The 25502-nt window shown below is 39.1% G+C and overlaps 1 protein-coding gene across 1 annotated transcript in view; it reads right to left on the bottom strand.

Annotated features, from left to right (window-relative positions):
• The window catches only part of furinb (furin (paired basic amino acid cleaving enzyme) b), a 100226-nt gene that overhangs the window by 11123 nt on the left and 63601 nt on the right, over nt 1-25502 (bottom strand). Inside the window, exons 7-9 of the mRNA XM_044036083.1 lie at nt 11811-11899; nt 8434-8606; nt 4009-4221 (exon numbers count right to left, since the gene is read on the bottom strand). Coding sequence (XP_043892018.1) covers nt 4009-4221; nt 8434-8606; nt 11811-11899 — 475 coding nt within the window. The remainder of the gene's footprint in view (nt 1-4008; nt 4222-8433; nt 8607-11810; nt 11900-25502) is intronic.

Here is a 25502-nt window from a genome sequence, read left to right as displayed (position 1 = left end):
CAATCAACAGAAAGTCGTCATCTCCTTTAAAAGTGAAGTTATCAATGAAATTATTCATGAAGAATGAATCGGATGATTTCTTCTTCTTAAATTACATGTTCTGTGCTTCACAGTTGATGAGTTGTTGTATTGTATGTGAAAAAAAAACAATACAAACTAATAACAAAAATAATGGTACTCATTACGGTACACACACACAGCAACACAGAACTGTATTTTTCTTCTTTTATTCTTCTTTCACAAACAGCTATATTTTCCTTTTTTGCAGGTGTGAACTTGAGATATCTTAGTTTTTCTTTGACTCTTGTTGGCAAACGGCATAATCTAAAGCAGGTTCTCCTAACCTTAGGCTAGGTACTGGTACCGGGCCTTGGGCTGAGCTGAACTGAGCCAAGAAAACCTGTAGAAAACAAGCCTAAAGCATGTTATGTAACCATTTCCCTTGAAATGGGTTTCCTTATATTCATTTTAAAATACCTAAACAAATAAGGCAGACTGTCACCATGCTGTCATATTATGTATCCTAAATCATACACCGTCCATTGGCAGCAATGCATCTCCATCTCCCCAGTTAGGTAAAACAGAAAAATAAAAACTGCTGTCGAAGTGCTGCTTTGTGAGTAAGGTAAGGATAGGAACAGCTGGTGGAGCAATTTCCTCAGATCCTGTTGGCCAGACCGTCTCATTAACAATGTTGTGACTTCCTGCAGGTGATGAAGGCTGCAGACCCCCGATCTGGGACACAGCCTATGACCACTGAATATATAAGTATTAGATTATTATTATTATTTTATAGGGTTAGGGACAACTTCTGTTTTCTCCGCATAATAGCAAAACATCCAAATCGTTTTATGTTAACATACGTCACATATACCCTGCAAAAATGGGCTCAGCCATTTCTCCCAGCTATTGTTGCGTTTTTAGGCGGACCACAGTTTGCTTCTTTGGTGCGTATCAGAGTTCAGTTTTCACACCTAGTCATATGAACCAGACTTTCTGAGCAAACAAACCAGTGCCTTGTATATCTACAATGCTGTCAGCCCAGGGTCTGTGCCCGCCCACTGCTGCATTGAGTCCCAGAGAAGCTGTGCTTCCCTGGAAGTCACGATTTTGCCGCATTTATCCAATCACCGTCTCACTCGCCACAGTGGAAAAAAAAGCTATTCTGTGCCGTCTCATAGAGATCCAATGAAGTTGAGCTTCTACTGGTTTTATCAGATTGTTTAACAGCTGATTCTGAACAAACGCGTCACATAGCTGACTTTTAGTAATGAAATGTAAATACAATAGTGCATATTTGACTATTTCTTTTCTGAAACTTTAGATGAAGCCGAGCTTCCCCTGCTGGAATAGAGCAGTCGCCTCTGCTGTAAAGGTCTCATCTTCTCGTGAAACAAAAAAGCCAACAGTAACAGTAGTTCTTCACAAAGGAATGCTGTGTGAACTCAATGCTACGACAAATTACAGCTCCTGACTGTTACAGTAAAGGAACCCATACAAAGCCACTGCTCGCCTGTTTGTTTGCCTGCAGCACTGGATCTTGGGGAGGAATGGTAGATTTGTGGCTGTTTCATGTTTCTTTGTCACCCGAGGCAAGTGTGTATTCAGCAGACAAGCAGTGTGAAGAAAGAATGTCCACATTTGTCATCTTTCCTCACTGTAAGTCACACATCAGTCAGTGTCTGATTGTGACAGTTGGATGAATGTTTCTGATATGTTCACGGGAACAGGATTTTTGTTACATAAACACATTAGATATTCTTGCTTGTTAGAATAGGAAGAGGTTTTGTTGTATTAATTATGATGGGCTCCACCTGTACATACATGTTCTGCCTTCATCATGTATATAAATGGTATCATATCGTGTAGGTTTGTCTATAAATGTAACCTGAACCATATTTCACAACATGTCTTTTTGGAAACACAGTTGTAAATCATTTTAAATATATAACACCAGTAACACAGCTTGTTTACTTCCTATGGTCACGACTACCCAGAGGATGAATTAAGGAAAAGAAAAACTCAAACAAAAAGCAGAAGAAGTTGATGGAGAGATGAGACAGGTGCACATAGTCTCACATGATGTGTGGCTACCATACAAATAAGTGCTGTATTAAATTAAAGATGGCATACAGCATCAGCATTTATGAGCGGGACACTTTGCTGTTTATTGGTCTCTCAGCTGAAGCAGCAGTAGAACAGTTTACTGCTGGAGGTAAAGAGGAGATAGAACCCCAACAGCAGCAGCAGTAGCAAGAGCAGCAGACATGTAGCCACCAGAGAACAGGAAGGATTGATTCAGGTTAAAGTTCATTGGGACGTGATAGCAGAGAGAGAGGGGGGGGGATCACAATATTCATTTGCTTTACACTTAAAACATCAAAAGTCTCAGTCATAATACTCTTGCCTCTTCACTGCCACCATGCTTGTGATTATTATCTTAGTGTCCTCCGTGCCCACCTGAGCCACCCTGATTGTTGATGCTCTACATGTGTGTCTATGGAAGAAAACGTACGTTCTGAACTTTGAATTTACAATTTGTGGGAGGAATGGAAGAATTAGACTGAAGCTTTGTTGATTATGCACTCTCAGCCACAGAGGTACAAACTGCAGCAATGTGTCATGGCCGTGCGCAGTGCTCATTGTGCACATTAGCAAACAATGACAACAATGGCCAGTCAATCATGCGAGACAAACACCCTCCAGAATAGATTTCAGCTTTGTGAACTGATAATGTATATAAAGTTTACAAGCCGATAATCAGTTCATCTTTATTTATATTTATTAACAGCATTTGCATATTCTACTTATGTTGTTTGATAACTATATAAAACTGTATTATTCATTCAATCTACGTTTGGTTAAATTAATTAAAGTTATAATTATTTTCATTGTCAATCAACATTTGTTAATTGTGTTTTTTTTTAATTAACCAACAAATTAACATTTATCTCACACGTTCACGTTCATGTATTTTGTCGTGATTAGTTCCATGATGAATATGTGACCTCATATATTTCTTGTTTCATTTTTGTGCAGCACACACCTATATGTACTGCAGTAAAAATACTACCAAGTGGGTAAATTGACTCATTTCTCTGTCTCCTCCTTCATTAAACAGGCTCTTAAAAATGTCAGCATCGACTTGTCCACTGTTGTCCATACACTGACTACGCTTTTACATAGCCCTCTGTGTGTGTGTGTGTGTGTGTACGTGCAAGAGAGAGTGAAAGGTGAGATGGCAGCAAGTCTAATCAGCTTAGGTGGTTGATAAACACGTTTTTGCATCTCATATGTTGCAGATGGATTGACTTTCATAATGTTTTGAAAGGGTGCTAACATTAAGTCACTGTGATTCTACAAAGCTTGTTGTTTATATAAGCATGTGCATGTACATATATATGTATATATAATGTATGTGTAGCAGAGTATAACATGATGTAGTGAGGAACTCATAACTAGGATGTGCACGAGCAACCACAGCGCCCACTTTCCATGTGAAAATATGCAATTAATCAAAATTAGTCACAGCAAATTCTGCAATTAATATTTTTTTTAAATCATTTGACAGTCCTAATTTTTCTTACTAAGGGACTTTTTCCACTTTGGTGGTTTACAGCATTTGATTATTTCCCAATAACTAATCCATTTCATACATAAATTCATCTATCCTATTTCTTACATTTAGCAGAGTTACTTTTCATCATTCTAATCCTGTGTGATATAATAAATTATTATACAGAACAGTGATGTTAAATATTTATGTCTTTTCTATTCCTTGTGGGGAAATAGGATTAGACGGAGCCTTACAGCCACTCTTATTTCAAATGGATTATTATTGTCACAAATCATTTGTGGGATTAAGCCCTTGCACCCAAATCTTTTTCAATGTACAGGGGAAGATTCACAGAGTGTAGAGTGATTGTTTACTATGTTAAAAACAACCCTAGACAACAACAGAGATATTGAAAAGTGTGTGTGTGTGGGTGTATGTGTGTATACGCTCACTATCTGTTTCTCCCCTGGGTTTCCGGAGCTGAAGGTGGAGGCGAGTGTGGAGGAGCAGGGCTCACTGTACCACGGCACGTTGCCGGACTGTGTGGTGCTGCTGATGGACAGGGTGTAAATGCTGTTGGTGTATCCGTCACAGTTGCAGTTGTCCTGCTCTCGTCCACCATTACCCGAGGCCCACACAAAGATGGATCCCAGTCCGCTGCGTCCCTGTGGTACAGAAACATACGGCGTGTTCATATAGATGTAATCCACTTATGTTCACAGGCGGAGAAAGCGGTGGGAATAAAAAACGTAACGAGAATTAAGTGAAGTGTGAAACATTGCCTTTAACAAAGACATTGGTCTTAAACGCCTTGTCATTTATGTGCTCTCTTCCAGAATAACTGAACCCCTGAAAGCATCGCTCTTATGAATACATCATAATGACACAGGGACATTACTGTGACAGCATCAGATAAAAAATAGGAGAAATGTAATTACTAAATCTACGCAAGCTGAATGTAATTTAGGTTGCCTGATAAATGACAACATGACATGTGAGTCTGCGTAATGTGACCGTGAAATATCAAAAATACATGAAACATACATTTAGTCCCCTTTGATCTACACTGAGAACCTGGAGTGATTTATGACTCAATACAACTATACTAACAGCAAAGCGTTTGTCAACTCAAAAACATTAGATTAGAGGCAGCCCATGGTCAAGAGGAGAGGGATTGGGCTTGTAACTGGAAGGTCGCTGGTTTAATCCCAGGATGCCCCTGAGCAAGGCACCATATCCCCCATTGCTCCCTGGGCTCTGATACAATATGTGCTGCCCACTGGTGTGTAATGGGTTAAATGCAGGGACAAATTCACTCTCACTAATTGCCGTGTGTGCCAAAATGACTGATTCTAAGATTTATGTTTTTAGTTTAAGACACACAAACCATTTTCGCTTGTATTTGTCTCCACATTACGAGACTGTAAACTGTGTATTTGCTGGACTGTCACTGAAAATCAAAGCTCGCTCTTGCGAATTGTCGAGAACCCATGGATATTTTCTCCGTTTTGGCCTCCCTGCACTTGTTTCCTCTGACCTTTAGAATCGATTTTTAACTTTCGCTGCTTATTTTAAAGCCATGGGTCAGTCTGCTCCCTACACTGCTGACCTTTCTCTGGGCAACGGGGCATTTGTTGTACAGATTCCACAACTCCAAAACAGCATCTGAGTGGAAAATGAAGTCACGTTACCTTGTTGTGTTGCACTTTTCTATAACATCATTTTTCGTGATTTGTTAAGTCTTCATTATTTCTTTGATCGGTTCTTTTTTGAGTGTCTTGTGAGATCTTCACCATAAAAGTACCTTTTAAGAATTAAAATTTTGTCAAAGCGCAGGCTTCTATTCACGACTTTCATTGCACAGTTTTCTTCAGACGTTACCAAATGAAGTTGAATTTTTCATCAAAGAGTACTAGCTGTGAACCTGAGACACTGTGATGTTCAGAATAAAAATGTAAGATTAAAACTTTGTTTAATCACTTTTCTGCAGTTTGACCCATTGTGGGCAGGAAACATATTCATCTTACAGAAGAAAACAAGTAACAAGAAATGCATAAAGTACAGTGAAAGAAAGAGATAAAAGAGTGGGGGATGTAAAAGTGGGGGCACCACCCCATACAGAGCAGTGATAACACTATTTATGGCAAGACAGAAATTAATATGATGTAAGGGAAGAGATGCATGCACACTGTTTTATCCACAGATACACAAAACAATACAGAAGGGAGAATGTGAGGCCTATAGGGAGTGTTTTATCCGGTATATTCACTGTTATTTTTGCACACACACACCAATTAGTGATAATGAATTTGACCTCTGCATTTAGCTTAACTTAACACACGTATTGATGCAGAGAAAGTTGGGTCTTACACAGCACATCCCAAAGCCTCTCAATAGGGTCAGGATCTGGACTCTGTGATTCTGAAAAGGACGCCTGGCACCGCCATCTTGGAATATGCACAAAGAAACCTGGTCCTTCAATCTATTATTTGACCCCAACTTTTTTTAAATGGATACAATTGCTGAACCTGGAACTGACCAATTGAACTTGAGGCCAAATATTAGAATATGTGGCATAATGCTTGGCTGGACAATGTATAACTACTATACCCACATCAGCTCTCCTGACTCACAAGCACTCTCACTTTATAACTAACACTATCACAAAATGACTTTTCTCTTTCATTGAAGAGAAGCTGTATCAATTTAAATCACTTTCAATTTTATCATTTCCTTTTGATCCTGTATTACAAGTGTAGGAGCATTTCCTGCTCCCACTGCCCCACAAACGAAGGTAAAACCAAACCATGACGCCAAAATAGTGAATTTGAAGAATCAATACACCCCTGCTCCTCGAGTTGTTTTTGTAAATACTCTTCTACTGGACACACAACGCTGTCTGAATTGTAATGCATCAACACTAGAGCCTTGAAGCTTTGCCTAATACTGCTAAACCTCCCTGCCCAATTTATGACCTGACTCTGCCTTTGTTGCAGGTTACACAGGTCAGAGACCATCACTTCATTACTGAGGGTTATCTCTATTGCCAAGTGAACACAAGCTAAATCAAAAGTCTGGTTCTGCTGTAGTTTTTTTCTTTCTTTTCTTTGCACGTTTTCCCCTTTGTAACATGACATGTGGAACATTTTTATGTGATAAAACGAGATATATTAATTGTATTGTTTCAACAAAAAAAATAGCATTTTCATTAATTTTTGCAGCAATTACTGTGGCCTGTGAACGTAACTATGGTTATGGACCAGTGAAAGCTCATCTATTTCTTTTGTGGCTCATCTATAGCTGCTCCACTGGTATATTTGTTGCTGACATACAGTATATGTCGTACTCTTTCAAACTCTTTAAGTTTTATTTAGAAACAACGTTTTGATCCAGAGTGAATCTTCCTCAGGTCAGAAAAAATGAATATGCCAAGCAGAGGAAGTGATATAAATATACTGTTGTTTAAAAAGAGAGAGTTTTATCATTTTTACCCTTCAGACTTTAACCCCAAATTGTCTGTATCATGATGGCATCACTATGGAATAAAACACTTGCTATAAATTGTAGGATTTTGTATCCACTGTCTGATGATGTGTCTGAAATCCATTGTTTAACGGGTTGGTCACATTTGCATGGCGAAACACACAACTAGGGATGCTAATGATTAACTATTAGTCATTTAATTGCAAGAATTCAACCGATTATGATTTCATCTATTAATTAACCAACATCTGTTTCCTTTTGTCTGTGTTTAATTTCTCTGGAACTCACCCACTTATACTAGCAAACATCAACCAAAGCACTGACGTTTGTTGGAGAAGAAAATTGGCTGATGTGAGTTGAAGCAGCTTTTAGAACACTAGTTTTCAAATGCATCTAACAGAGCTGAAACAGGAGTAAGAAACTTCCTCCATTACAAACTCTCTCGCCTGGATGTAAACCGTGTTGACTTGCCCCAAGCAATTGCAACACTTTTCCTGAAGTTAGCAAAGTTAATATCTGTGGGGGCGCCGGATAGCTCATGTGGTAGAGCAGGCGCCCTCCGAGGGCAAACGGCCTTTTGCAGTGACCTGGATACGATTCCACCCCGTGGTCCTCTGCTTGGCTGTTGCTCAATGTTTTATTAAGCCTACATAACTTATGTGCTGCTAATGTACATTTATAACCTTTAACTAAGCCTCAAAATGTCAATTTTTGCTTATTTTAATAGTAAAAGGGCCAGTGCTTTTGCCAATTTTTCAGTTTAAAGTCAAGAAAAAAACAAAACAAAACACTGTAGTTGTGCATGAATAAGAGCGAATAAGAGATTTGCCATTATAATTTTGGAATTTGAACAGTATAAATCATACTTCCAATAGAATGTTTCGAGTATAAAATTCTATGCTCTCTGCTCCGTTTCTCCCCCGCTCCCCCGAGTGTGTGAGTGAAATCACCGTAATAACCACATTGTTGGCTTTGACTCGCAACGCCTCAGCTTTTAGAAACCATTGAATTCCAATAACACAGACTGACGCATATTTGAGTAATGCAAAGAGTGTCGCCAGCGATACGCTCTGTGTTAAAGGGTTAAACAAAGAAAAATAATCAGTCTAAAATGTATTGTTAAAATTCAACTATCACTCATTAACTAGTATAACACTGCACACAACATAAACATAGGCCCTGGTATTGTTACTTTTGGACTGAGTCAGGCTAGTTGTTCCTCTGAGCTTTTATGCTGCTAAGTGAAACTAAGCTAACCTACAAACTGTCGCTTTCATCTTCTCATGTACAGAAATTCATTTATCCAGTCATTTGAAGAGGCTAGTTTGATCCTGACACTATGAAACAGGGAATATAAAAGTAAATTATAAGTCTAAACTTATGCTGTGACTGACCTTGGTAATTCCCTGGAGAAAAGCCTCCTGAGCCAGCTTGGCAGGGCCATCCAGTGACTTGCCATCATCTTCTGGGCCCCAGCTGGCACTGTAGATGTGGATGTGTTGAGGATTCAGGCTGAGGGAATGTGCCTCGACTATGTCTGTCACGTCCCCATCCAACATGCGAACTCCTACAAAACAGTCATGTTGCAATGCAGTGCAGATTAGATAACCAAACTAGAGAAGAGTAAAGTAGTGTGGAAACAGTGACAGGATGACAGATGGTGTAATGAGAGTGAGGATACTCATTATAGCTTTAAAGCAGTGTGTCAAAACATCATAAGATAACAAGATGAGAAAACTAAAGAGTGAAAGAAAGTGGTGGCACTGCAAATAACCGTATTATCTTCAGCCATACACACAAGAAAAGAAATACAGAAGGGGGAGGGGGGCAGGAATCACAGGAAGAAAAACTAAGACTTCACAAACCTCAGATTTAAGTGACCTTATAAATCATCAGCCACAGATGTAACTCGGACGGATAATACACTGTTTTAACAGCATCTAAATGAAATAGCAGTTGTTGTCAAGCCAAGAAAAGCCAGTGCCTGACCACAACAAGAAGACTGACACACACACACACACACACACAGTAATAAATGAGCTGGGAGTTTACTGAGCCTTTGCAGACTGGCGTGTCCACAGGGTAGCACCAAATGCCACCTTTCATCATACCTGAATACAACCCCGCCTGAGCCTTTGAAGTGAGCAGCCTCAGATCACTCCTCTGAACATTAATGGCTGTAGAGAGGCATGAAATAAACCACCTTCAAATAAGGTCCATTACTGGGTGAGGACCCCAGACCTCAGAGGCAATGCTACCACTGACATCATCCGCACAGACTTCAATAACCAACGCGGCCTGCCCCACAGACACAGACATACATACGCCAGTGTTGATGCAGCCGGAGCACAAACGACTCGGCTGGAGAGGGGATTCGCCGTAACACAACTTTGAAATTTTTTTACCTGGGGTAAACACACAACATAAAACTCAACGTCTGCTCCTTGGTGATGATGCCAGTGCTGTATTGCAGCAGTAATGATAATCACTGTCGTAACAATATTCATCAACCTCCTGCTGCTTGACGTTTCCTTATTAAGCCACGGCTGTGCAGGTTCCCTGCTGCTGCAAGTCAAAGGAAGCAGGTAGAGATGCAGCTGTGTGTACTGGAGGAGGGGAAACAGGTACAGTGGGTGGAAGGAAACACTGAGCGAGCCAAGTAGGGCCAATTACAGGCTTTTAAACACTTAATCACAAATCATTGTTCAGTGAGGATGCACACACTGAGGTGTCGCCACAAACATAACTGCCTGCGCACACGTGAGCATGCAGGCATTTGGAGGCAAATCACAGCTGTTTACAAACAATCCACTGACCCCCGTGACATGAACAGATTCACAGGGGAGTCATTTGTGAGAATGGCGCCAATGTGCGACTCCGTCGAGAGATGGCGGGTAATGAATACAGAGAAGGAGAGTTATGGGTAACATCTGTGAACGGGACTTGTCAGGCTCCACTGAGCCTTGTTGGCTACCATTGTGTCATTGACAGATAGTTTGGAGACAAAAGTTACAAAAAGCATTCTTGGAATACTTAATCAAGTGCAAGATATTTCATAGACAGAAAAGAAAAATCCTTCAAGACTTAATTTATGCCGACACTTATTTTGATCAGCTTTTAAGCAGATGGTATGAATAGATGCCCAGTGGGCTGTGAAGTCAGTTTTCCACTGGCATTGATATAAGATTAAATTAAGGGTGCTCCCTCATCCCTAAAGACAAATAAATAAAACACTTAAAATACAGATCTGGCATTGAATTTCTTATTTAGTAGAGCAAAGGACACATAATAAAGGTGGGGTGAACTAATGTGCTGCTCTGAGGGTAAGGTCCAGAGTGTAAGAATTGGTAATATTTAATGGTAAGATTGCAACAAATGGAGGACTCCTTGTCCCTCATATTCCTAAGAGATTCAGACAAATACAATGGCCTTCATGTAACAGCAGACTCTTTCAAACTCTCTACACTATTCCATCTCCCCGTATCAACTTTCTTCTTCATTGGTTTCCTATCCAATTCACTTATAAAGCACATTGTAAAACAACACAAAGTGCTTTGTTCCTGTGCATACAAGGTTTATGAATCTGAGCGTCGGTGCAAGGCATTTACGTAGCAAGCTCAGTGTCACTGGACCTTTAAGACCTTACAGACCTTTTCTTTCTCTTTGGGAAAAGAAAGAGCTTCTCAAAAGAAGAAGATACATATTGTGCCTTCGTCTTTGAGAAGAAGATTATGAATAAGAGACATTTACATTACATTACATTACTTACTTACTTCTAGCTCTTATTTGTACCCAAATGTTTAAATGCACTTTTGTAAGTCGCTTTGGATAAAAGCGTCTGCTAAATGACATGTAATGTAATGTAATGTAATGTAATGATGTTTTATGTTGTTTCACTTTTGCATTTTCATGTTGCTTAAATGACACCTCAATAAAAACGTCTGTATGAAACCAGCTACTCACATCTGACCAAACCATGAGGTCAAAGTCATTGTCTGCAGAGCCCATGGACACAAAAAACAAATCTTAACAAAAATGTTATGCTTCACTCAAAATTTCCCAGGGGCACAGTGGCTGGTTATCTCCAGGCATGACACTGAGAACTGAGGCCAATCAGTTTAATCTTGGTTTCACCAGCCTGGGAGTCATTTAGGTGCTTTTCACAGGAGAGAGGCATCTCTCGTCTCAGCTCGAAGTTCCAGATCGTTTGGAGTTTTGGATACTGAGCGTAGATTAATGAGGAAAATAATTATATTTATTTTAGCGGAAAATTGCAACATACCAAACTGTGAGAAAATCTGAAAGGGCCTGAATACTCTTTGAATGCAGTGTGTGTTTATTTATTTACCGACACACCAAGGTCTTGACAAAGCCGTGAGCTTTTTTTTTTTTTCATCAGAAAAATAGATCAAGAAGTGATCAAAAGCTGTTTTTCTGAGTGATAAAGGATCAAGGACAGTTCATCATGTGCTATTGCAGCAGAAACGACGGAATAAATCAGTCATTAATAGATTGGTAGTCATTGGTCCAAACGAGAACCTAAAACCAAAACTCTTTAATGTATCTCTAATTAAATATGGAGCTAAATCAGGATAACTCAGATTCAAGTCCCAGATTAATACAATCCTATTAAAAACAAATTATTTCCACATTCATTAGGTCGAACGTGATTATTATTGTGAGTTTCAGTTTTAATTTGAATAATATCTAATTCATTTGGATAAATTACCTCAAATTAGACACAGTGTTCCTGATGATGCGCTTCACTCACCTCCAATTTTAGCATTATAGGCTACGCCCACACCACACACGCTGTTGTTGGCTGAAGCGGCAACTTCTCCTGCACATCGAGTTCCATGTCTGAGAAGAGAGAGGAGAGAAGAAAGTGATGAAATGAAGGTAATAATAATAATAAAAAAGCTTCGATAGAATTCATTCAACCCAAAAATGTTTCTGTTCTTTGCAGAACTGTGCAGAGTTTTTAAACAAAACTACTGTTAAAGTAAAAAAAATACACTAGTATAAATGGTCCCTTTGTCCCTGCACTAGATCTGAATCAGAGCTGTAACAACAACTAAGCAGTATGCCTACTGTGCCTTCACATTAAAGGCCTTTTAAACATTCAAGTGCACAGCGACCTTAATGGAGAATGTGATGTTTTTTACCAGAATAACAGAATAATAACTGATATTTTCAATTGCACAGTGTTTTTTCTTTACATGCATTCCGAACAACTTGTGGCATTTTTATATTCATATTTATGTCATAGTTGTGACGTAGTTATAAGAAATATTAAGCACTTTCGATCAGACTTAAGTGACAGTTGTGTGGTGGTTTACTTCGGTTCCCAGCAGTGCCAATCAAATCTCATTAAAACACATCCACACAGTCCGGCTGAAGAAACCACATTGTTCAGGGCTTGACTGTTAAACTCTTTAAAATGTGCTTATCAATATTCATGTGCAAGTCCACAGGAATGCATAACAGCCTGCGCAAGGTTCTACAGTATCCTGTTAGGTACATTGTTCAAACACTTCCTCTTTTGACTTCATCTCAACATCAGAGAAAAACGAAATCTGTCCCCGTGTTGCACAGGATGCAGAGTCATCCAATCAGAAATGACTTCACCTTGACAGCCACAGGACACATCCAAATGGGATATGAAATATTATTGATGTGCATGTATTATTCAGTCCCTCAGAATTACCTTGAGCCAGTCTGTAGTTTCATAGAACAGGCCAGTTTCCTATAGTACGCCGTCTAGATTTCAGACATTGTAAACAACCCAGTCTTGGTTCGATCAACAGCAAAACTAAGAAAATTTAAAGTCTACAATGAAGCCTGTGCAGCTAGCTTAGTATTATTGCAGGCAAAAACAAATTATCATTAGTGAAAGGGATTTAATTTGTTCCATTGACTTCAACTGTGTGATCGGACTGCAAATGGACAATGTGGACTAAGCACTTGGCATTTACCATTGGTCATTAAGATCTGTCTGCTGATGACAGAGCAGATATCCGATTAGGACCTGTACGGTGTCACGCCCACCTCCGGTGCTTTGCTATGTCAATATTATTGAAATGGAGCTAATTACATATTTTTTTTTAGTATTTTCTTTACTTATTTATGTGTAAGAGCCAAAAATTACTTTCTTTGTGATCTCCAATCTCCACGGATGATGAGGCCGGGGACAAAGTCGTTTCATAGGGTCAGAGAATGGCGACGCCTCCAGCTGGGATCCTGATTAGACTCTGTGTGGCTCTGTGATAAATTACCCACCCGCTGATTCTCAGTTCTGTTCCCTCTCAAACATTTTAGCATAGGAGCTGTTTTCTGCCTGATTAATCTTGTCTTTCTTTTTTTTTTTTTGTTTTTTTTTTTACACAAGTTGCCATGACTGCACCTCAGAGCTGCAGCTAACGATTATATTCATAACCGATTAATCTGTCGAGTATATTCTCGATTAATCGAGTAATTGTTTGGTCCCTAAAATGTCAGAACATGTAGAAAATATCGATCGGTGTTTTGTGAAGTGATGATGTGCTCAAATGTCTTGTTTTTGTCCAAAAACCAAAAAAACATTTCTTTGTTGTTTGGAGCAAAGAAAGCAGAAAATATTCACATTTAAGAAGCTAAAACGATCAGAAATCTTGTTTTAATAATGGAAAAACCCTCAAAATGATTAATCGATTATCATAATAGTTGATGGTTCGTTTAGTAATCGATTAATAATCGATTATTCAATTTAAAAATTGTTTCATATGCCCTTGTACAAGGACCTTGATGCACCACATGACAGGGTGTAATACATCACAAAGGTAATATAAACATAATCAGGAGGTTAAATTATAGTTTTACTACTAACTAGCTCATTTCATATAGCATTAACAGTAGCTCCCACAGGAACACTCTATGTACTCGGGGGTTAAATTAGGATTTATTGAGTGGGGCGGCCATTTGGGGGAGTGTTTGACAGGGTAAAGTAATGCAGTGTGATGCCTTAGAGCTTCATTACAATCCACAAACACAAATCAGTTCATACATCAGATGATTAAAAAAACATCGATGAAAAAGCCTTTGACCACAGTCAGAGTTAATAGACTCCATCTGGTCTCTGTACAACATAACATCTCTGCATGTGAAGTGATGGTCTGACATTTACTGTTTCATCAGAGAATCTGATTACTGACACTGAGACAACTGAGAAGTGGTGCTCGCCAGATCTGACCTGATGCATTTTCAGATTTTAATGTACCTGAAAGCCTTAAAACATAACAACAAGTGCAGGTGTAATCTAAATTTAATGATGTCCAAGACGCTAAGTGCTTGCTCTGTGATTTAATGTAGCGGTGGGTCACTCACTGCTGCACACTAATGAAATACTGGACGAAGGGATCCAGTGCAATTAAAAATTACACACTTGTGTTTGTGTGGGTTTTCTCGGGGTATTCAAATTTCCTCCCACAGTCCAAAAACAAGCAGAATCTAATTGAACACCCTGTGAATGTGAGATTGATGGTTATTCGTCTCTGGGACGGACTGGCGACCAATTCTAAGCGACCTGTCCAGAGTGTACCCAGCCTTACGCCCTGTGACCCAAGACCCTAATGTGGAGAATAAAGCTGTAGAAATACTACTTAAATGCTTAAAAATGATAAATCCCACAACTTCAAGGTTTTTGACTTATGAAGTATTAAGTTCTGAAACAAACTGAAGCAATGAAATCCATTTTTGTTGACGTTTCACCTCAAAGATCACGTATTAAAAAATATGAACAGCTAGTACCACGGCTTGGTCCACAATACAACATGCGTGCACTGTGCCATCATTTTTGCATTTGTAAATCCCCTGCAAATAAGAGTCTTTGAATGTTAAATGTCAAGCATCCCTGCCAAATCACAGCACCATCTGAATTAAAAATGCTGTGGCATTTCTAAAATGCGAGTAAATAGTCAGTCTTGTGGTTGTAATGGCCTTGGCTGCAAAGAGGTGTTTGTAAAATCACACAATTTCAGTCCATTCAGATTAAAATGAACTAGTTCAGGTTCATAGTATCAACATTTTTTATATCACAATTATAGTCACAAAAAATAGATGTACTGCAGATTGATGAACTTGATACCAAAACTAGGAAATTAATAAAAATGAAGTAGTCCATGTTTAGTGCTTACATTTTCGTACGCTGCCAAACATTACCACGCACAATCACAGACAAAGGTTATTTTTGAAAGCCAAAAAAAGCTCCAATCTTGTGTCTGAAAGGTTGGTCAATCACTATTGGTACTTTGCAAGTATTTGAACTGGTGAAAGGAAGTGAGTGAAAAAGCTTATTTTTAAAAGCCATGAAAGCTCCTACTTTGTGACTAAAAGGTTGACTCTGCCTCAACACGACCCAAGCAATCTTTCTGTCACAAGGTTAGAGCTACAAACACTTTTTTCAAAGGAGAGAAAATACATTTTACTGGTTGTATTGGAGTCTAGGGCGTAAGGTAAAATAACGTAGATTTATAAGGATTGTTGCAATGTGTGCGCAACCCAAATTGTGTTTATTGTTTCTACTGTTGTTTATTAAAAAATAAATGTTCATTCTGTAGTGTCCTTAGGTGTCTTTAAAGACGCTTCAAATAAAATGCATTATTATTTTTAGTAGGACAAAAGAGAAGAACACTCTCATTTGCAAACCAATCACCAACTGATCTGTTCAGTTCTCCTTTCATCAAAAATGCGTGCATGTTTTTTTAGCGTGTTCATGCACAATGCTGGTCGCAAATGTGTGAACATACTGCCTCTCACAGCTTCGTAAAAAAGCTCCTCATCGTCCAACAGCATGATCACATGTCCTCAGACCAAGGAGCTGTGGCCGCAGACGCGACGCCAGGTGGAGGAGTCAGCCATGATGATGAAAAGTCAACACAGACAACTGGGAAGACATTTCTTGGGGGAAGCTGTGCGCATCAAGATACGGCTGTTTGAATCCTATCTGCATTTGCACACGCGTGTCTGGGTATACTTGCGAATGACTGTCTGGAATCGGTCTGGAATAAATTCAGTTCAAACAACTGGACAGATTAATATATGCAGCAAGGCACCGATCAGAACAAACAAAGGGGTTAATAGTGAAGCCACAGTTTAATCCATTAAATCTCTATTTATAAGACACTTACCCAAAATTCTGTATTCATCTTAAATAGATTGAAAGAGAGTTAGAGACATCCATAAAAGCATAGTTCAGGTTTTTGTACATGGAGTTGTATGAGGAATTGACTATTATCACCACTGAAGCATGCTTTTGCCTGCCATGGACACTCATTCTCACGAATAACATAGCTGCTGTTGGGGACAGAAGGAAAACCAAATTTGACTTTATTTATTTATTTATTAGCTGAGTCATTTGGTAAATTCATTCTATCTTAAGAACATATTTGACCCCCTTTCCCCCCCTCACTGTTAGACAGGCTGTTAAATTCCTCTCCCACACCAAAGTCCATAGGAATAATCAGTGATTTTACATCACAGAAAACAGGAGTTGTTCATGTACTGCTACCTCAACCGGTGAGTTCAAATATGCTGTCAAGTGACTTCAGTGTGTGAAATGTTTCCTTTGGCTTTACCAATGTTGACATAAAACATACCAAATGAGGTCACGTTACACCAGCATCGCTTGTGTGGCGTGGGACAGTGAACGAAGAATGAAGAACTTCAGTTTCCAGATGGAAAAGGCTAAATAAAGTCAACAGTCAGAAAAAGCAGCGTACATATGAATAAAAATATCATAGACTTAAGCAGGTGTAGATGTTATTGGGGCCGCAACAATTAATGGATTATTGATTAATTATTAAATGAATCGCCAACTATTTTGATAATGGATTAATTGGTTTGAGAGCTTGCTTTTAATAAGTAAAACAAGCCCCCATGATTACACCTGAATAATTTTGCTTTGTGGACAAAATAAGATATTTGAGAATATTATATTATTTTTTAGTTTGGGTTATCAGTGAGAGAATGGCACGCTCCCAGGCAGGTCCATGCTGTGACATGCTGAGCAAAGTCAGTGTTAATAATAAGTCAAAACCTTACACAACTACTCTCAGCTACCCCTGTAAGTTCGGGTGCAACCTCATCCTTCAAGAAAGACAATCAAAGTCAATTATTGGTTCATATCTGAGCCAGAGGACTTATTATTATTCCAAAAGCAAACTTTGTAAAAATGAACTCTAACAAAAGCTTAAAGCTGAGATAAAAGGCTGCTGAACCACAGGCGATTCACTCACTGAAGCCAATGTGACCTTCCTTATCTTATCCAAAGAAGTAAAAGGAACAGAGAGTGGCAATGTCTTTATCTTCCCCCCTGGCACTGTTTTCAGTCAAGTCTGAACCCTGTCTTTTACAAGACAATAAAGCCATGTCACTGTCTGAACACAATCTGTCCGGGCCATGATGCAATGTCCTGTAACAACAGACCATCCAGACTCGATAGAAAACACAGAGCAGTCGATTAATGACTGCCCACAGTTCCACCACTCACATTATGCACAAACATGGTATCATCTAATTGAAGCTGTCATTTGAATGATGCATAAAGTTTGATATATTCCTATATATATATATATTCCAGAATTTACATACAATTAAAATAAACAATTGATTCTGGACACCTTGGGATGGCACAGTGAGCCGTTACGAGAGAGAGAGCGGTAACATTTGCAGGTGGTGCTGTAGATTGAAAGCCTTATAATTGACTGTAATTTTAATATGACATCTGCTGTACAGGTCTGAATTTTTCCCCCAACAATTTAAGACTTATTTAATCAAGATGTATTAGACTAAATTGTGAAATGTGCGTGAACAATTGAATGATATGAACTTATACTCATTTTATGTCACTATTTATTGTGTGGTCACTTCAGAGCTGTCTAGCGTAGGTTGGCCTTAAAGGTTATAGGCTAATATTTTTAGTTGGAAGGTTGCCTGGTGAGAATATTGATCACTTACTCCGGTCACAAAGACTTCGTTTCCACTGGTTCTGGAGAGCGGTTTCAAACTTAAATTGTATTAACACCAGCATCAGGCAGTCTCTGTGGTGGCGTATGCAGAGGCTGTCGTTTTTGGCTGAGATTGTTCTTGCTTTCATATTCTGGGGCAGCAGTGGCTCAGTGATAGAGTGGGTTGTCTTCCAACCATAAAGGTCAAGGGGTTGATCCTTGGCTTGTGTAGTTTACATGCAGATGTATCCCTGGACAAGACGCTTCACTACAAATTACCTAATATATCCGGAAGGGCTGGGTGGTTTTTAAATTATGCCGATAGATTTTCATATAGAATTACACGACACTCTCATTTGCATCTCAACAGCCTCCCATAGCCCCAAGTGAAAGTGACATCTCCTTTGGAGACATTATTTTTTACACGAAACAGCGTCCAATTTTTAATTCATTTGTCACCACGCCACAATATTAACATGGATAAACAAGTGATTTCTTTTTCTAATTATAAAAATGTTTCATGACACAACCCACCCACACACTAATAATGTACACATACAGCCAGAGTCATTAACACTGTATGAAAAACCAGATTAACGGCCCTGTAAACACCCGGCAACTTCCATGATTCCTGGCAATTCCCGTCCAACAAACTTCAGTCGGTCATCAATGACGCAATGAACGTGCATGAGGCATAAATACTGAAAACTCTTTTTCTGTTTCTAAACAGGAGCAAATGACTTCTGTACGTTAAGGTGCATCTGCACAGTACACTGATTTTGTCTTTACTCCCAACAATCTCTACTGGCATCTAAACATGCAGACCAAATTTGGTGTTGCCCTATGTGTAAACCCTACACACTAAACTAAACTTCTAAAGGCTGGTGCACAGATTTTTTTTAATGAATTTTCTTTTGTGGTAGGCAGATTTACAGTTGAATGATTTGGGTAAAATATTTAGTTGTGATTTTATTTTGTGATTTTTTTTTATTTCAATTTGAATTCACCTTTTAACTCAAGCTTCAAAACATCACACTCTAATGCAGGGATGAGAACCCCTGAAGTTTTGAATTGTGTCTTACATTTGTGTATTGCAGTTTTGTAACTGGGATACAATATAGTACAATCAAAAATAGAACAATTAAATTTTAGAGTGCTCCCCTTAAGGCTCGGAAGACATAAAACTAATGTTTTAAGATGCTAAGTAGCACACTTAATGATGACTAAATGTGTTAAAATGGCTCTATAGGTTTTAATAATGACAGCTCTGAGGAAGAAAAGCACATTATTACTCGCTGCTGATGTAACATTCTGTTTCTAATGGTCCAGGAAGATGTTTCCTGATGGGTGACAAATGCAAACACAGTCAGTTGGTAGTGTGGAAAACCTGTGTGTAGAAACATACATGTCTAAGTGTGACAGATGCCTTATCCAGGCCACTTGGCATTGCAGTACACGGGTTTATATAATCAATTTTAGATGGACCGAAAAGGGTCTGTTCATTGCAGCAGCCAAAAGGATGAGGCTATTTTCTGCTCAGCTCTGCTGTGGTCTTCAAATAGTTGCACTAGAATTTGAAGTGGAGATCTTTCAATCTTGTGGTGCCAAATCCAACTTTATTCACTCGACGATCAAATGCGCTTCTTTCAAATTCCACGTTCCTTATATAAGACCAACACTGATATCTGCCTCAGCTGGGATACAAGTGACAAAGGGCAGGGGAAAACAGTGTAGAAGTTGTCACGCCATCATCAGGCAAACTCACACAGAATCTTTTTTGAACACTAATGCCTTCAAGCAATGTAGTGCAACTCGAGTGCATCTCAAAAGTTTTGTGGAGGAAACTCAAATGAACAAAGAGCCAAAAAATCTACAGAGAAGGCCAGAAATCAATGTTTTTGGGTTATTTTTTTTAGTTTGAGTACCAGCTGTGCTAGTGTATAAAATATATTATTCTGCTATTGAAGGAATGGAAAAACACCCTTTTAGTGCAATAAAAGTGACCAATTGTGAGGCATTCATTCATTCATTCATTCATTGTCTACCGCTTTATCTTCCACATGAGGGTCGTGGGGCCGGTGGCGTACACCCTGCACAGGTCGCCAGTCCGGTGAGGTATCCGAAAAGGGGTTAATTAAAACAATTAAATGCAGAGTCACGTAGTGAAAACAAATTAGATGAAGTCTGCCAAATGATAAATCATGTTAACGTGTTTCCAATAGTCTTAAAATAAATCCCAATCACCTAACTGGTTAAAAAAACAAACTGCTCAACATCTCCAAGCATGTCTTAACTAGATTATCTGTGCACAGATCAGACAAAACTGTTTTAACGTCCCATTCATCACAATCCATTCAACTGAGTTGAGTTATATTGACTGCCTCGAAGTGATCAGTAATATATTGTGGAATGAGGTTTGCCCTTGGACTGCCACTCCAATCAACATAGCCATAGCTCATCAAAATATTAAAAAAAAAAGCAGCTTTCAATCACACACTGTCTATTTCTTTAACACAAATTATAGCAGGGAAGCAGACAGAGAGAGAGATGAATCTGTTTTTGGCAGCGAGGTCTCTGCCAACATCACCCGCACAAAGTCTGTCTGGCAGTCTGGACAAATAAACAAGCAATCCCCTGCAGAATAAACAAGATAAGGGAAGCAGATTTACATTATTCAGGTTTGACAAAAGGTGGCAGCTTTGCAAACAATAATTGATGAACTCAGTGTAAAGTTGTGTTTATCTGCAGCATGGGCTGGTGAGAATAAAAAGTGTTTTCCATGTTTTCTTATTTAGTCCTTTTACACACACACTGCAGAGACTCAACTTGAGAGTCTGAGAAAACTTAAGTAAAGCTGTCAATTGTTGGGCTCAGGATGACAAATGAAGTCTCAAAAGTTTAATACAAGATTTGACTGATGTGCATTTGGTCTTTATTCACTGAAGAATTTGCTTGTTGGATAAACAACATCCTCCACAGTGGCCTCAGAATTCTGATTACTTCACTTTCACCAAGTACAATTTTAAATGTATTGTCTTTATTGCCCATAAATATATTCTCAGTAACCCTAAATGGGGTGACAGAACGAAAACGCATCTTCATAAAAAAACAGAAAGCAAAAGGACTCATGTACACTATTCTGCACAAGCTCCTTTGGCAGAAATAGCAGCTTAGAGTCTATTTGAGTAAATCTCAACATGCTTTGCACACCTGGATTTGGTCCATCCTGTTCTTTGTGGCAGATCCTCTCAAGCTCCTACAGACTGGATGGAAAGTGTGTGTAAAACGCCAAAGGTTCTTTACAGATGTTCCATGGGGTTTAACACGCAGCTTAAAATTTAAAATGCAGTTCCAAAGCCACTGCATTTCTGTATCAATATAAATAGCTTTTTTTTGTCATTGAAGAACTCTTGTAAATATAGGTCATGTGTACTATGAGGCAGGATTTCTTGAGCCTCTTTTACACTGAAATGTGATTGTCATTGACAGTGGTTGGTCTGTCTTGAGGTGTTTTTTTGTCACCCTTGTGAGACAAAGCAAAGTGGAGGAAAAACACCACCATGACCACCACCACCACAGGCAATGTCACTTTTTTTCTCCAATCACTGGGAATTTAAGAGGTATTTGAGAACCTCTCTGTATTTGGCTGCATTTATCCTTCCCTTGATTCTGACTGGTCTCCCTGTGGGAGTGAAAAAAAAAGAGAAAAAAGAAGCAGCGTAATTGCATTATGCTGTCACCACCATGCTTCACCGAAGGGATTATATTAGCCAGGTAATGAGCAGTGCCTGGTGTTCACCTGACATAGCTTGGAATTCTGCCCAAAGGGTTCAATTTTGTTTCATCAAACCAGAGACCTTTTCCTCCTGTGCCTCTAAATGCCATCTGTCAAACTCCAAGCGTGCTGTCATGTGCCTTTTACTCAAAGTGGCTTTGCTGGCCATTCTGTCTTGAAGGCGTGACTGATGGTGTGCTGCAGAGATGGTCCGAGAGGACTTCTTTATTCGATTGGCCATTAAGTTGTAGGACAACTCCCTGACCAAGGCCCTTCTTGCATGGTGACTCAAAATGGTTTCAAACTTTAGAGAGTTTTACAATAAGTTTTTGAAATGGTTTTACTCCCTTGCCGTGACCGATATCTTCCCACAGTTGTATCATGGAAGGGTATTTTTCCTTCTCTCAGTATTTCTATTTTAAAGTCTTAGTATTGCTCTCTTTACACTAAAATGTCTTCAATTATAAATAAACAATAGTTATCTGTCTGTTTCTTAGATAGTTGTAAAATCATTAATAAGGGTAGAAAGCCATGAAGAATTGTCCGCTTTTTGGTGTCTCCTGGCTCGACATGGAAATAAGAGGCGTCAGTTTCTGATTTTTAATACATTTGTGAAAAATGTAAGTATTATGTTATTGAGTGTAGACAGGTGGGCAACAGAGAACTTACTTATGGCTACATCGACACTACAGAATTCTTGTTTACATGGATTTTGCCTGCCCTCTACACTAACCCAGCATTTCCGTGTCCAAAAACAGATAAGATTGAACACGCTGCTGGCTCAGTTTTTGTTAAAAACTCCAGGGCCTAGTTTCAGTCTGGATGGTTAAACATGGAGACCTTTGTAAGCGATGACACGGTTACCGCTTCCCGATTGGTTCCTATCAGCAACAACTTGATGATCAGCTGGGAACAGTTTCACCTCTTATCTCTCTTTATTATTTTTTTTACCAATGTTGTCTCTTGTTAGCAGTAACAAAGGAAACTGCAGAGGAGAGGGAACCAGTTTTCGGTCAACAGTGGCATGCACATACCTAGTGTCCCCGTGTGGTCATGTGATACTGTATTTAGGTGTGTTCGCATGGATGCACATTAGTTCCACTAAAAGTAGTAGTAAGCCACTGCACATGTTATACTAATGAAATCCCAATTTTAAACGTTAAACACTAAAGTGACAAGTGACTAGTACTTCTCTGTTCCAACCTGTCGTCTGCTCCTTAAAGCACAGTAGGAAAAAAATATTTTTGTTATGTGCAAACAAAACCCCCACTGACATAGGAGTGCGAATGTGTATGCTTGCAGAATGCCAATTATACACGACACCGAGTTCTAAAATGTGTCAGTGCAAGGCAGGTGAGACCTGCTGTGTGCAACAGAGGCACTCAGTGTACAATGCAGTGGCAAGCTGTGTTCATTGATTTGTGCTCTGGTTCTCCATCAGACTGAGTTTTTCTGCCCCCCTCAACAACTTCACTCCACTGCCTCTACTCAGACTCCACACAGACAGATACAGCTATGCATGCAGCATACTGTATGTACTGTTTGCAGAGGACAGACCATTTTATTTACATTCACATACTGAAAGAACATTTCAGGCAATAGAAGCCACTTATCCGACAGCATTTGGACACTGCGACTGCAGCTGGAATCCAAATTGGGTTAAGATTTCTTTTCTCTTTACAAAAAAGAATACAAACTCCCCAGTTACATTACAACGGAGTGTCTGTGTATGCAGGGAAGTGCAGAAACATCGAACCTCTTGAGAGGGGAATATGTCACATTAGGTTTAAGCATTAGGCTTGGAGTAGGTAAGCGGTAAACTGGGAATGAGCAGGAAATCACAGATTTAAAGACAACAGGAGATCACAGGATACAACAGTAGGAATAGTATAAATTACTACTACTGACAGGGTATTATTCACAAAGCTCCATGAGTGAAAGCTAAAATCTGATAGCAGATTTCTGCAAGCACACAGAAGCAGCCCGAGCATGAGGAGACAAACTCGACCTGAAGCACACAACCTTTGTGCAACTACAGCATATATATCTGAGTGCAGACAAACAGATCGGAGTAGAAACAGAGCACATTTGCATGCGAGCAGTGGCCACAAGAGAGAATAAGAACGTGAAATGAAGACAAAATGCTCTCAAAATGAAAGACCACACTCCTGAATACAGACAGGAAAGAAAAAAAAGCCCATTAATGTGAGGAAATAATGTCTAAGAATTAATATGTATAAGCAATTACCAAATGTGTTTCTGGAAAGTCAAACTTTCATGGAACAAAAGAGCAAAAAATAGACACATTAGTCAGTAATACCAATATGCATTCAAGACCACACTCTAACGACAGGAAATAAATTAAACCCAGCAAGTTATATATAAAAATGATTAAGGAGGGGGCAGGAATATTTGATTATTCATTGATTACAAAAAGTCAATCAGTTCATGTGACTATGCATGAGTATATTAAAAAGATAAATTATTAAAAGACTGATCATTCCATCCCTTTATCCTCCTGGTCACATTAGAGGATGTATGGAGGGACAATAGGTTTACATTTTAATTTGTTTTTCATTCACTCTTAATGGGTTCATAACGTTTTCATGTTAAGGTTAGTCCATCTTTAGTTTGAAGTACTGTTACTGTCAGATAGGCATCGACTAGCATTTCTACTTGGACATCTATGGCCACGTCCAGACGGAAACGGCATAAAACATAAGCAACCTTTAAAAAAATTTAAAATGTACATAATACATACGTCAGGAACACCAAAAAACAGAGAAGTCATTTAACACATTACAGATATAATAAGACACAGAATGAACCGAGCCAGAGGAAAGAAAGGGAAATAATGTCTGTCTGTTTACGCTATGTTTCGCGTCGTTTCCAGGTGCATATTTAGCGACTTTACAGACCCCGGCGACGTTTATTAATTGTCAAAAAACAAATGTAGCGACTTTCTGTCATTAACCTAAATACTTTACGAGAATGCACAATTCTGCCGCACGAGTGCAACCCGTCTAACTGTATTAACTGCGGGTGGAGAGTCAGACACACACAAAAGTGCTGAGTGAGCACACACGAAGACACACACAGCACACATAAACAGAGTCACAGACAAGAACGAGCTGTGGATGTTCAGTGCTGCAGACTGTGTGTGTGGAACAATCACTGATCTGTTTTGTTTATTCAAGTAAAAATAGGTTTTGTTTTCTCCGCTCTTTATTTTTTTTACGATTCGACACTTCTTTCACCCCTGTGTCCCCCACAAATCTCTAAAGACAGGACATGTTCTATCGTGATATGTAGCGTCTTTTCAGGCCGACTTTAGTAACTTTTCGTTGACATTAGTTGGTAAAACTGTCAAACAATCTCCAAACACAAGATAATGAATGACAGCGCAAGAGACAGCTAGGAATATGACGTCAAAAGTTTTCCTAAAGTAGTGTATTTGCTGTCTACGCAGAAACACAAGGCCAGCGTTTTGAGATTTTCCCCAGTCTAGGAGGCTTTTTCAAAAAACACCGTCTCTGTATGGACGGCCTCTAATTGTAAGAGTGTAAATGGAGGATTCCTCCACTCAGCTATTCCCATTCTCAAGCATATCAGGAACTACAGTGGCCTCATGTATATCAGCATGTTGTTCCTCTTCGTTTTGAATGTATACTCTGGCTGGCTTTGTTCATTTGGGCTGATGCCGACA

Source organism: Solea senegalensis, linkage group LG10, assembly GCF_019176455.1.
Source record: "Solea senegalensis isolate Sse05_10M linkage group LG10, IFAPA_SoseM_1, whole genome shotgun sequence".
In the NCBI taxonomy this organism is placed as follows: domain Eukaryota; kingdom Metazoa; phylum Chordata; class Actinopteri; order Pleuronectiformes; family Soleidae; genus Solea; species Solea senegalensis.
This window is presented reverse-complemented; position numbering and strand designations above follow the sequence as displayed.